This window comes from Lathamus discolor, chromosome 1, assembly GCF_037157495.1.
Source record: "Lathamus discolor isolate bLatDis1 chromosome 1, bLatDis1.hap1, whole genome shotgun sequence".
Lineage (NCBI taxonomy): Eukaryota > Metazoa > Chordata > Aves > Psittaciformes > Psittacidae > Lathamus > Lathamus discolor.
Window position 1 is genome coordinate 70,806,126 of NC_088884.1, and position 13,839 is coordinate 70,819,964.

The window sequence follows — 13,839 nt, forward strand, 5'->3', positions numbered from 1 at the left end:
AGAGAGGGGAGCAATTTCTCACAAGACACAATGTTCTTGATGCCTTCTCATGTGTTCTCCTCCTTTCTAACCTCTTTATCCCTGCTTTTCCCACTCTCACCCCCCCTGCAACAGCAGCCTACTCTTCCAGATTTATCCAGGATGTGGCCCCATTTGATGAAGACTGCATAAGCACTTCTTAAAAGGGGTAGTGGCAAATGTCACAGCAAACTTCTTGGGAAATCATTTGGTTAAATGCTCACAGCTGAGGGCCTGGTACCTAACACCAAGCTGATTGTAATGAGCATCAGCTCTTCCATTGCTCAAAGAGTGTTATTCCATCTCAGTAGTCCCTTTTCCTTTCCTTTCCTTACCTTCATCAATACTAGTCTTTGTCTTTCATTCATTTGAAGTGTGGAAACCAGACGATGGTTGCCCTTCAGTATGAGACTTATCTGACAGCAAACCAGTGCTGTCGAAGTGAACTGAAGTTTAGCAACCACACTTAGGTGGGTTGGATGACCATGTTCAGGTGACATTAACGGGATTTCACCTGTAGCCCAGAACATAATTTTGTCGTTTCAGTCTCCTTTTTCTGACTGGCCCTGTAAGTGCTGAAGGGATGCAGATAGGGCTGTTCTTACAAATGTAGGTTTAAACAATGTGAATAGTGCAATAATAAGCAGTTATACCTGGTGGTAGCTGTGTAAGACAGGTCTTTCAAGTTCACTATACATGTTGTTTTAGTGCTATATTTCTAGAAAGTATCCCAGTTTTCCTGCACTTCTTGTTTCTTCTACTATTCCTTGTATGAAGTAAATTGTATGATTAGAAAGTAAACCAAGATGAACTGAGAATAACCATTGCTCTGAAGTTACATCCGGATTCACTGCTCTCTAAAATTTAACAGCATTCATTAAGTGAGAACTTTAATAAATCACACCTTTTACATTTCCTCCCCAACGGACATGACATGTCTGCAAAGTGTGTCTTTCTAGATGAAGGTGAATAAAGATCTAAGATGTGGAGAGAGGCTTTTTTTCCCCCAAGTGTGACAGATGAAGGGGAACTAATGCCAGTCATCTTGACTGTGCCACTTTGTATTTTTGGCGAGACTATTTAACTGCACGCACTAAAACATTACCTCATGATGCCACTTCAGTCATCTGCCTTAAAAAAAAAAAACCCACTCCTTTGCAAAACTAAACGCTTTTGAGGGCAGCATCCTTCATCCCTTCCCCTAGCACGTTTCCATAAACTTCGCCAACAGTTTAAAGCCCAGCCAGCAGAACGCTCCCTCAGCACGTTTTAGAATGAGGGAACAGGGAAGAACAGCCAAACCGAACCCCTCCACACCACACGGCGGCAGGCAAACAGCGCGCAGAAACCACTCCCGCCAGTGTCCATCCCCTTCCAAGCCCGGTGGGGGTGAACTACTGAGGGGAACAGACCACTGCTGAGCTACGGCAGCAAAACCACCTCAGCAACGGAGGCGAAACGGAGCAACAACCACCGAACGGCACGCATGAGGGAAGGTAAGCGGAAGACAGCGACCAAACCACCCGCAGCCCAGCGCATGCGCGGCACAGCGAGAGCGCCCAATCATCGATCGTCGCTGGGCAGGGCCGCCGCGCAGTGCAGGACGCGGCACGCCGAGGCAGCGCTCGGCCGGCGGGACAGCCGCCGATGGGAGGCGGTGCCGGTCGGGGGCGGTGCCGCGCCAACCAAAACACCGGCACGCCCCGGCAGCCCTTGCGCCGCCACCGCCGCCACCACCGCCACCGCCTTCCGGTGGGGCCTGGTTTAAGGGAGTGAGGCGCGCGACCCGCTGTTAGCGCCGCTGCCGCCGCCATGAAGCTTCGTGTGCGAATGCAGAGGCAAACGGCGCCGCTGGAGGTGGAGGGGGCGGAGCCAACGCTGGGGGAGCTGCGCGCGCAGCTGCGCCGGACCCTGCTGCCTGCCTGGGGGTACAGGTAACGTGCGGAGCGAACCAGATCGGCGCGGCGCAGGGGGGGAAGTGTCTGGGGACGGCGGTGGCCGTGCGTACGCGGGGCTTGGCCTGGCGGGGCCGTACCACGCGTTGGGCGGGGGGGGGTGGGGTGGTGGCGGCGGTGCTGCCCCCTGCAGGGCGGGTGCTGGAGGTGGGGCCCGTGTGCGGTGTACCCGCCGAGGGGCGCCGGGGCCGTGCCCGGGTTATGGGCAGCCCATTACGGGGGTTATAAACAAGCCCAGCTGGAGGCTTTGCCCTGTTCTTGGGGTTGCCGACCCGGTCTCCACTGCCTGAGGTGGGGCTTGCGTCACGGCCGGTCGCTGCAGGGATAGAAAGTGAAAGTTGTGGGTGCAATGTGCTAATGCTTCGCTATTGAAACACATTGGTAGCACCGCACTGTGCCGCACAACGGCGTGGACAGGGGAGAGCTGAAGTGAGCTGCTTGTTTTGCCATAGTGGGTGTGTTACATAGCTGATACTGGATAGCTGCTTCTGTTCTAACCAGTTTTGTTGTGATTGGTTTTATTGTGCTTACTCTGAAGCATCTTATTATTCTCAATTGTAACTAGCATTCTGGCCCTTCGTAATGAATGTTGGGCTTAATGAGAAAGCAAGGTGGTGGAGTCTGCAGCCCTCTTGTTTTTAAATAATCTCAGCCAGTAGTTTATTTAAAGCTTGTTTTGCTAGGTGTGATACCTTCTAATTTGGAGGTGTTTGCTTTCCTTTGTAACTGTTTTATGAGCAGTTGCTATAAGTGAAGTTATACCTACCAAGCAGCTACAGCTACTTAAAATGTGCTTGGAGAAAACATAATTAAATACCATATTTTTTTCTTCACTCTTCCTTTAATATATCGGTGATTATTAATGGATTAAAACTCATGGCATAATACTGTTGTAGTATGCAGTATGCATTTCTAACTAAACCTCTGTGTGCAGTTACCCAGGTGCAGTCCTTATGTTTCCTTACCTTTTCATTTTGCAGTCCTGATACCAGGTTTTCAATAACATTGAACAGAAAAGATGCTCTCACAGAAAATGAGAAAACATTAGCTTCGTATGGGATTGTTTCTGGTGATTTGATATGCTTACTGCTAGAAGAAGCAGATGGACAACCCAATCTACCTCCTTCATCTACTTCCCGCCCACTTCAGAATGGTCATGAGCAATCCAACCAAAGTCGGGCCAGCAGGCCAAAAGAAGGGCAGAATGAGCAGTCTGATCACCAGAAAGCTCAGGTGGAAGTTCAAAAGAGTGCTGAGAGGGTAAGTACATAAGAATTGCACTGTCAACACAAGGCAAAAAAAAAAGGAGTTATCTCTGTGTCAGTTGCCGTTCTATACAGTAGAGAATATTTTCAGAGTATTGGCTCCTTATACTTGTCTGATACATAGCCAGTTATTTGGCTATGTATGCTGTGTATATATAGCCAGTTATTTGACTATATATGTTCCCTATTGATTTAGCTGAAAGATTCTGACATCTTACTTCAAAATTATGGTTGAAGATAGCAAGTAAGTTTCAAAGCAACTGTCATTGTAGGAGAGCTCTGGAAGTCTGAAAATCTGTTTAACTGGGGCTGTGTGCTTTGGTGTTAATGAGAAAGGAAGTTCCATGGGTGGATGGCCATGCCAGCCTTGTAAGAGTGTCTTGTGCCACTGGGAGTGGATATGGGGTAGAAATAGCTATAGTTCCTTTAGACAATTTTTTTCATGACCCTTCCCTTAGGTAAATCTACTTACATTTTTCATTCACCGCTTCTTTTTGTGTCTGTGGGTGGTTTTATCAGTTAATGTGATAATATGGTATGATTTAGGACAGAAGGAAGCCACAATAAAATCACTCCTGTGGTTACTTTTTTCCCCAGCTATTTAGGCCTATTGTGTTTCTAAGCAGCCCAAGTTGTTATTTTGGTTACTTGCTGTACGTGTTGGCTAAATTTAAATAAATGATACTGTATTAAGTAAATCGCTCCTGTGTGTGTTGTAAAAATTCTAATGAAGGTTTAATACATTATTATCACTTTGTCTTCAAGTAGTATAGTCAATAACATGACAGACGCTTTTATGGAGGGCTTGCATTATAAATATTAGAAATCAGAGAGGCTATTCGTATCATCCCGGTCTTCAGCTAGAATATGAGAAAATGAAGGTGTAATGAATCTGTCCAATATGTGTGGGAAATCAGTACAGGAGACTTGGTGCCTGTGAGGACTGGAATAAGCAGACTAGTAATGTTGATGTATATAGATGTAACTTTCTGAACAGAGGTATGTTTTTCTTTCCCTTGAAGGCAGGATCCAGCCTAGAATTTCCTTCAGGGTTAGTCCCAGAAGATGTTGACCTGGAAGAAGGCACAGGTGCCTATCCCTCCGAACCCATGCTGTGCAGTGAAGCTGCTGATGGTGAAATACCACACTCCTTAGAGATGCTCTATCTTTCTGCTGAGTGTACCAGTGCCACTGATGCCTTGATCGTTCTACTACACCTTCTCATGATGGAGACAGGCTATGTACCTCAGGTAGGTGCAGAACCAAACAGGAAGTTTCTTGGTCAGTATATGAAAGTTGTGAAATACCATGGGAATGTGTGATACAAGATGCATCTGAAGATCTGCTTCTGCCTTTATGTGATGTCACAGAACCATAAGAATGGTTTAGGTTGGAAGGGACCTTAGAGATCATTTAGTTCCAACACCACTACCTGTGTTAACTTGGGCTTTGGTTCCACTAACCTGCAGAGGTGCTGTATTTGAGCATCTGTGGCAGTACTTCTGTTACCATGTATGAATTCATCTTCTCCCCTTAAGTTTTCAGATTTGAATTGTATGTTTACTGATGTGTACCTGAATATCATAGAATTGTAGCAAAAAAAGACTTTGTCTCAGGGAAGATGTTTAAATTCTTGTGTACTTTCTTGCAGTGCGGGTAATTAAGCACATGTGGGGGTCACTTTAGGTGTCTGGTTGACCAATAGCAGTTTAATAAATCTGCTACGTTAATTGCATTCACATAACCTGAAACACTATCTGAAGAATACATTTGCACTGGGAAGAATGTTACTGTCAATGAGTAGGCTTGGCAGTAGGAAAAATGCTTGCTTTGCAGATTTCAGAGGGAAGAGCAAGTCTGTTTGTACTTGTGATTTTGTTATTGCTCTCTGTGATTCCATCTGAGCCTTTTCATACTGAAATTGAAAGGAAAAACTGTTAGTCTGCTCAGATGTTCAAATTGATTTCAAGTTCTGGTTCTTCAAGTCCTGTCAGACATCTAAGCTTCACAGTAAAGGTGCAACAACATGTGTTTTATTCAGCAAACTAATGTGCATGCAGAAATTGTCAGAGTGCTGGAATGTATGACAGAAAATAAATAGGTATGAGTGCTCATAGAGCAACCTTTCCTGTCAGAAACTGGGACAGGACAGAAAATTTCTGAACTTCACCGGTCACTTCAGGCAAAACAGTATGTAATCATAGATGGCTTGGAAGGGACCTTAAAGCACATCCAGTTCCAGCCCCCTGCCTCAGGCAGGGACACCTTCCACTAGAGCAGGTTGCTCCAAGCCCTGTCCAACCTGGCCTTGAACACTATCAGGGATGGGGCAGCCACAGCTTCTCTGGGCACCCTGTGCCAGCGCCTCAGCACCCTCACAGGGAAGAATTTTTTCCTAATGTCTAATTAAAACCTACTCGCTTTCAGCTTAAAGCCATTCCCCCTTGTCCTGTCACTACATGTGCTTACATCTTGTAATTATAGTCTGTGTCATAATGTGCACAGGGACTAAACTAAGAGTTCAATTGCAAGCATAATTCTGGCATTTCCTAACTTTTAATCCTCTTTTTTTTTTTTTTTCCTCATGGCTAAAAGTATGTGGCTAAAGTGTGTCAGTGTTATCTCTTTGCATTTTTAGGGGACAGAAGCCAAGGCAGTATCTATGCCAGAGAAGTGGAGAGGGAATGGTGTCTATAAACTACAGTACACACATCCTCTTTGTGAAGAAGGTTCTGCTGGTTTGACTTGTGTGCCTTTGGGAGATCTTGTTGCTGTTAATGGTAAGATAGTTGAGTTTTAACCTGGATACACATTGAATATCACCAGTGTTTAGTGAGCGTAAACTTAAATGTGCTTCTGTGCACTCTGTTTAAACTGCAACTTGATTATTGGTGTTGCTGAGGTCAAGAGCTGGCACTTCCTAATGCTGATAGCATTTCCTGTATCAGTGTTAACTGTTTCTCCCTTTCTAATCGTAACAGATCAGCCCTTAGGGGATTCAGCTGTCCTTTTCATTGCAGTGTTATAGAAATCTGTTTGTTGTCTCATTTCATAGGAACTTCGGTGTACATTGCCAAATATTAAAAGAAGTAGCTTTGTTTCAGCTACAGTGTATTGTCTTTTCTTATGTTCTTTGTGAGACTTATAAACAACTTCCAAACTATTTGTTCTTTAGCTTTAATGGGGTGTTTTTTTGTCATTTTCCCCATTTTCATATTTTATTGAGCATTAGAAAAATTCCATGTTTCTGCAGAACCAATATTAAACTGGGACTTGATTTGAATTTCAAGGTATCCTAAATTAAATTCTTTGTTTGTAAAATCTGTGACTGGTTGTACCAATTTGTATGAGCACATATGTTTTTTCTCAGAACATATATACATCCTGGTCAAATGTTTTTAACCAAGTCAGGTTAAGGTTAGATTTAGGACAGTTTTTATAGCTACCATGCATATAGTGTTCATATACTAAGTTTGTTGAGTCTATAGTTAATATTTCTTTAACGACTGGCTTATAATAATGGCTTTCTGTATAGCTTCTATAGCTGTGTTACATCTCTTCCCATGTGGTAGAATTGTGCTTATTTTCTGTCACCAAGGTCCTTGTTTATTCCCTGCTATTTTATGTTCCATTTTGTTTTTCTGAAATTATTTGTCTAACTGCTTGCTATTAGTTGGGTATTTTCCTTGAGGGGATATGGTAAGGAGCAAAGTCGAACACCTCCAAAGAGTACGGCACTAATGAAGTGGTCTTTGTCATCTCTCAATGTGTTTTATGTTTTGAAATGTCTTTTTTTTTTTTCTTGTATTTGCAGCAACATTAAAGATCAACAAACAGATTAAAGGTGTTAAGAGAATACAGCTATTGCCAGCATCCTTTGTTTGCTTTCAGGAACCAGGTATGATTGAGCTATGATACTTGTAGTAAGTAAACTGGAAAGTAAAGAAGTGACACGGTGGGTAAGAATATATTTCAGCAGAGGAACAAAATCAGTATAGAATAGCAAAAAAAAAAGTATGGTTACCATTTAGCTTAATTACAGCTTTGTAATAAAAGGAATTCAGATTGTATCCATTTACATTTGTTGTTACAACAATTTAAATTTCTTAGATTAAGTGTGAGGAAAGAGCCTCACAAAGCCTGAGTCATCCTTTGGCCCACATGCTTTTTATTTATGAGGTATTAGGCACATACGTGAATCTCTGGGGCAGCAGTGCTGTATTATACCCCCTTTAAGCCTGGCAGCTCAGGACTTCAGAGGCTGATAGTACCTACACTCTTGTTATGGCACCATAACTGTCATGTACTTCTGTCAGAAAAACATGTGCTGACCGCATAACGCTCTCCAGAATGCCAGAATTAGAGGGAAAACTAAGGTGGGGAAGGAGAGAAGGGCAGATAGATGTTGGTCCTTGTGAGCATAGACTTGAATAGCCTTTTGTTCTCTGAAGTATGTGAACAGCTTTATGGCAGTCGAGGCTGACTCAGGGTGCTACACTGTGTCCTGGGTATCCCCAGTTGCTGATGTACAAGTCTAGCTGAAAGGCTTTAGAAGAATTAACTGATCACTGAAATGTGTCTGGTACAACGATGGAGTCTTCTGGCTTCTGTTTCTTCAGAGAACAGAGTGGAAAACCATTCCTGTCATAAAACTGAATATTTGGGGCATTTACAACATAGGCACGTGTTACACGTGAGCTTTGAAATCTGACAAAGGAAGCTCTGACAGCTTAAAAGTTGGTTTGTTTCTGAAGAACTCAAGTATTTCTTCTAGTGGTGCTTTTTAAGGCCAAAGGAAAGCCTCACCTGACTGTCAAACTCATCTAGGTTGTCACTGAATTGCTTACTGCATGATAGTTATGTTCTAACTGCATAGCTGTTATCTTCAAGATTACAAGCAGGTTACAGTTTTGCTTCTAAGAAAACCATTCTTCTTCTCTTACATCATTTTTGCATTACAACCTCCTGAAGTTAAGCTTTTTACCTCTCTTCTTTGACAGAAAAGGTTGCAGGTGTTTACAAAGACCTTCAGAAATTATCCCGTCTCTTTAAAGACCAGTTGGTTTACTCTCTTCTGGCGGCTGCCCGGCAAGGTGAGAGAACATATTTACAGTTTGGGATGGTACTTAAGTTTTGAGGATGGAAGGAAGGGCTTCTATCTGAAGCCTTGAGGGAAGAGTGTTAGAAACTGCTGTTCAGTGATATAAATAGTAAGCATAAAGTAATCTATACATTCTAAAGAAATTATATTAATCTTTGTATCTTAGAAAATGTTAATATAGTGGTAATTTCCTGGCTTTAATTTTTGATTGCTCTAGTCTCACTGGAGAGACTGAAGTGGAGTGGCTGTTTTCCACACTTAGCAGTGAGAAAATCACATCACAGTAACTTCGTGGCAGTAGTTTTGTAGTTTTGATCCATTTCTTTGGCAAAGCAGGAAGATTTATATTGTGTCATATTTGGAATGATCTTCTCGGTAACCGGTCATTGAGGGTTTGGAAAGGATGGCAGGAAGTAACCCAGGCTGGTGTTTGTGTAGCAGTAGGAAGCCAGGCTTTCTCTGCATAGGTATTGCTATTAAAGTTCTCAGCTTTAAAGGTTACTCAGCAGAATTCCCTCTAGACTTCAGTGCGGGAAGGTTTTATGTGAAGTATGTGCTCTGTATTTAATGTGTTCTTTGTGGGCTCATGAAATTGGGCAGGTCTTCTCTTTTTTTTGTGAGCTATCCCTTTGTTCTGTAGCCCGTAAACATAGTTAGATGTGTGGAATGTTTCTGAGGCTTAGTGGCCAATAGCAGTCAGTATGAAGTGCCATCTGCCCTATTTTGTGCACTCTGTAAATGCACTTAGAAAATGTGAGAGATCTGTGCTACAGGAATTCACATCAGTACTTTGAGAAAGTTGGTGTAACTTGGGCATCAAAGGGAAATGATTTAAGGGAAAGATTATAATGCCCTTTCTTTTAGGTCCTTTAGAAACAAACTCTGCCCTGCTTATGTAATGCTTCTGTTTTCTCCACTTTGTAGCGCTGAACTTGCCAGATGTGTTTGGATTAGTCGTCCTTCCTCTTGAGCTCAAGCTTCGGATTTTCAGGCTTCTGGATGTCCGTTCACTCATTGCTCTCTCTGCTGTTTGCCATGATCTTTACACAGCTACAAATGACCAGCTTCTGTGGAGGTTCCTGTATCTGCGAGATTTCCGAGGTAATGCTGAGACACGTTTGTGTCGTTACATTCTCATGTGAACAGAGGGGTTATGTCTGACAGATTTTGATAAGATGCTCCTCAGGCAACCACTTCTTATTAAACCCTCTGACTAAACACAGTCATTTGTGCTGCTAACCATACAGATGGTTAGATGTAATTCAGGTGGATGCACAAGTTTTGTGCCAAGAAAACCACTGACAATCTGCTGAGCCATTACTGATGTAACACATAGTTCTTCCTGTTGTGTGGTGCAGACTCGTTTTTATCTGTTTTGCTGGCTATCTTGGTGTACCAGCTGTTGCAGATACTAGGAAGTAAAGAGATATTTCTGCTATAATTTCTCGCAGTAGATTGAAGAAATAAGGTGATTGGTGTGTTAATAAAAGTGCTGTCAGAAATCAAAGATGGGACAGTGTTTGTGGGATTTCTCTGCTTAGTAACTTTTGGAGGTGATGCTTTATGTAGAATAGCTGTGCAAGTAGATTACCTATTGAATGGTCCTGGAGCTTTTATATTTTTTAAGATGCTTTTATCTTTATGAAAAATGTATTGACTATACATTTTTTAATCTCTTAATTCTTTGAATTCTGACAAGACTGTGGACATCTGTACCATGAATGCTGCTTAAAACTAAAATAGATTGCTCTTCTTAATTTTTCACTTCTCATTGTAGATCCTATTGCAAGGCCTCGTGACACAGACTGGAAAGAAGTAAGTGCCTTTTTTTATATAATCTCTTGGAGATTAGTGTCCATGGGCTAACTTGAGAATAAAGCAAAGGCTTTGGGAGGCAGAACTTTTGAGTTAATTTTTAGTTTAAACTGTTGTTCTGTGTACACATGTTGAGTTTGGTCAGAGTAGAGCACAGCATCATGTTATATGATGCATGTCCAAATTGTGAGTTACATGTCCTCCAGAGATGCTGTGTTTGGCCTTTGTCAGGTGGGGGAGTTGCTGTTCTGGGTTTTCAGACTGGTGAGGAGTGCTTTTCTGCTGTAGAACTGAATGCTGTTGCTGAAGCTGGAATGCAAAGCAGTTTCAGAGCTTTAAGATGCCTTTGTTTTCTGTCTGCAGCTATACAAGAAAAAGTTGAAACAGAAGAAGGAGGCCCTCAGATGGAGGCACATGATGTTTCTGCCCCCTACACCACATCCAATCCCCTTTCATCCCAACCCATTTTATCCTAATCCCTTTCCTCCAAACCCATTCCCATCAAACCCAATCTATCCCCCAATGATCATTGGTGGAGAATATGATGAAAGACCAACACTTCCATATGTTGGAGACCCAATTAACTCACTCATTCCTGGCCCAGGAGAAGCACCAGCCCAGTTTCCTCCATTCAGACCACATTTTGACCCAATTGGTTCCTTGCCAGGAGCAAACCACACTCTTCCAGGACGAGCTGGTCCCAGTGACAGGTTTCCACCTAGACCCAGCCGAGGCCGCCCCATGGACATTCGCCGTGCATTCATTTGATTGCTGCATTTTTCTTCAGTGAGTTTTCTAGTGTCTGAGCTTGCTTTTTAACTGCAGGAGATTGCAAATCGCAGGCACTAACATCTGCCTTCTTTTCTGATCGTAGCAAGAACATGTGTGCATGGTAATGTTTCAGCAACTAAGGCTGGGTTTGTTTTATGCTCTGGTAGTACTGTACCACCTGGCACTAAGCTCTGTTTTGCAGAGCTACAACGTAGGACAGTTTGTTTTGCTCTCCCCTGCCTTTGCCCGTAATAGTCTGTGAAGTGCTACTTAGAGACCAGAAGGATACCAGCCAAGTAATTTGCTGCATCAGATAAAGAGCACTTTAAATACAAACCCTATACTTGTCTGTCTTATTTGCAGAGTTTTATTAAATTGCCAGGAAAAATGATGTTGTTTTAAAGTCAGCCTGGCTAATAATCTTTATTAACAAAGAAATGTACAGAGTTTCATGTAGAACAGGATACTGCCACTGTTATGGTAGATGTGGGTTTGTGGAAATTTATAAAGATGTTTTCCTTTTTTCTTTAATGTTTTATTAGGTAAAAAGCATTTTTGTATTGTTAATACACAAAGAATACAGGGAAGGGGTTTTCTTTACAATGGAAATAGTAGAACACAAATCAATTTGTTTTACAAACAACTGAGTAAAGTCATGCTACAGTGCAACTCAGAAGTCTGAACAGAAGCAGAGCAATTTTACAAAGAGCCATCAGCAAAACTTTTGTCTTCTTCCTTGACTTTACAAATAAGGAGCTGTAATACATGGCTGCACTTACTGTATGTGAACTGAAACTGGTGCAAAAATCAATCTTTTCTCCTGCCTAATTTAAGGAATTGAATAGGTTGACCCGGTTGCAGTGGAAATGGGAACCCAGCAAAAGTGGAATCAATTCTGACTTTACTGCAGTAAATGCCATTTAATTCCGTTGCTTCAGTATCAAAATATATCTTGCCAAGAGGAAATGTGTTGTAGGAATTTATGAGCACCTTTCAAGTGTTACCTTACTAACTAATGAGCAGATGACAAGACCACTGTTAAAGCTGTCTGATCAGACCTGCAGGCTGATGATGGAGCTCAATTAAAGGAGGACTGGAATGACTAAACTCTGCTAGAACTTCTTATTTCTTACATATTTTTTTAAGATGGATTGACCTCAGTGTTCCTGTAAATGTACTGATGACTGTTGTGACAGCTGATACTGTTTTCTAAAATATTTTTGGAATTCTAATAGTGAAAATGGAATGACACTTCCTGTTAAATACAAGCTATTTAATGGGTAATACTTACGTGCTTTTTCAGGTGATATTTTAGTGATTCATCATCTTGTTTTGTATAAAATCAGCTGACTTCAGTAGAGCCAGGAAGTTTTGCTGTTAACTCCAGTGGAAGTAAAATACAATACCTTATTTTGCTGTCAAAAGTTGTATTGCTTCTTTCTTCCCTTTAGTATTTCACAGCAATGGCATGTGCAAATCCTGCCGTAATTAAGCACCTAAGAATCTGGGGACACTGGTTTCCCTTCAATACCAAGATTAGCTTTAATTTTTAACATCTTCCTGCAGTGGTTGAATTGCCTCGTTCCAATGAGTGTGCCCCCTGCTGCTCTGTAGTTGAGCCCTCCCTGCCATGAAAACAGCATCATCATACTTCTGTCAGGCTGATGCCACAGGTTCTGTTTATCCTGGATTTTGTCATCTGAATGTTAGTTTTTGAAGAAGTCTGCTCAGCCTTTTTTACAGATACGCTACTAAGTGACCTGAAGATACTCCTTCCTGTTCTTCATTGTTGCTTCACATTATAGTAAGGATATTGTGAGCTAAAGGTAAAGGGATGTGACTTAGTCTGAACTGTCAAGTTCCCTAAAGAGGTGTCCCCTTCATTCCTGAAACAGGATATGAAATATCAAGTGAATATCTTGGGACCAACAGTGTAAAATTAGATGACAAAATACAGGAAATGCTTGAAAACTAGCTCAACAGCTCTGAAGTCAGGTATGCATGTCATTACTGTTTTAGAAATCACAAAAGGAGACATGCCTAAAGGTGAGTATTTGTTACCTGTACTGTTCACCTGTATACAGCACTGCTAAAGTTGTTTAACAGTGCTGGATATGCGTGGATATGCTTGGAAATAAGGATCTATAGTCCTTGGCTTTTCTATTTATTGTTTTAGCTTATTCATGAAACTTAAACCAACTAGATGGTATAACTGGGTCTTATGTGGGGTGTAAGGCCTTGTATACCTGCCTGTTGATAGTGAAAGGGGAAAATAGCATTGCAGTTACGAGCAGGACTGCTATTCTGAACCTTGGCTTTATACAAGACTTGTAGTCACATGGGAATATGTGACATTCCTCTTGAAATACCACACCTAGGTATTACAAGAAAGTTGTGTCTCAAGCTGTATCTAAACAGCAAAATAGAAACTGATTTTTCAGGTGGATCCAGCTCCTTGGGCTAGATCCAAACAAATTATTCTTGTTTCCTGGCTCCCAGGTGAAGAAAATTGAGGCATGCAGGACAAAAGGGAAGCTCTGACCAGATGCTCCATTTTCACAGCTGTGTGAGATCCCAAGGCATGTTCTGGGGCATTGACTGCCCTGCTATTTAAATGCAGCTTCTATTCACTGACTTTCCTGTTGCCTTCTTACTGCCCCTAACCCCAGCTGTTCTATTTAAGTGCCTGAAATACCTCTTGGGTAGACTTTAGTTCCCCATTCATATAAAATATACCCTTTTTATTCCTCCCTCTCTTGCTTTGTTAGACTGTAGGGGTTTTAGAATAGGAACCCTGCCTTAAAGGGGATAACACAAATACGTGATGATGTATTTGTGAATCTCCTGCTAGCCACAAAATCTAGTTGTAGATTGAAGTGTGCTGTTGGAACACTTACAGAACGCGGTATAGAAT

At 42.0% G+C, this 13,839-nt stretch overlaps 1 protein-coding gene across 1 annotated transcript; it reads left to right on the forward strand.

The window, feature by feature from the left end:
- The first annotated feature begins 1,613 nt into the window (after positions 1-1,613).
- On the forward strand, positions 1,614-12,349 carry FBXO7 (F-box protein 7). Its single transcript, XM_065679355.1, has 9 exons — positions 1,614-1,952; positions 2,954-3,233; positions 4,261-4,488; positions 5,877-6,018; positions 7,053-7,136; positions 8,239-8,331; positions 9,264-9,440; positions 10,117-10,154; positions 10,518-12,349. Exons 1-9 carry the CDS (start codon positions 1,831-1,833, stop codon positions 10,920-10,922), a joined length of 1,569 nt encoding a protein of 522 aa, XP_065535427.1. The 5' UTR covers positions 1,614-1,830; the 3' UTR covers positions 10,923-12,349.
- Positions 12,350-13,839: the final 1,490 nt, after the last annotated feature.

Excerpts from the sequence above, each read along its gene's own strand:
- FBXO7 (XM_065679355.1), top strand. The coding sequence starts at position 1,831 with ATGAAGCTTCGTGTGCGAATGCAGAGGCAAACGGCGCCGCTGGAGGTG. Across the intron at positions 4,489-5,876 it reads AGACAGGCTATGTACCTCAG|GGGACAGAAGCCAAGGCAGT; the intron begins GTAGGTGCAGAA and ends TTGCATTTTTAG. Across the intron at positions 9,441-10,116 it reads GTATCTGCGAGATTTCCGAG|ATCCTATTGCAAGGCCTCGT; the intron begins GTAATGCTGAGA and ends TTCTCATTGTAG.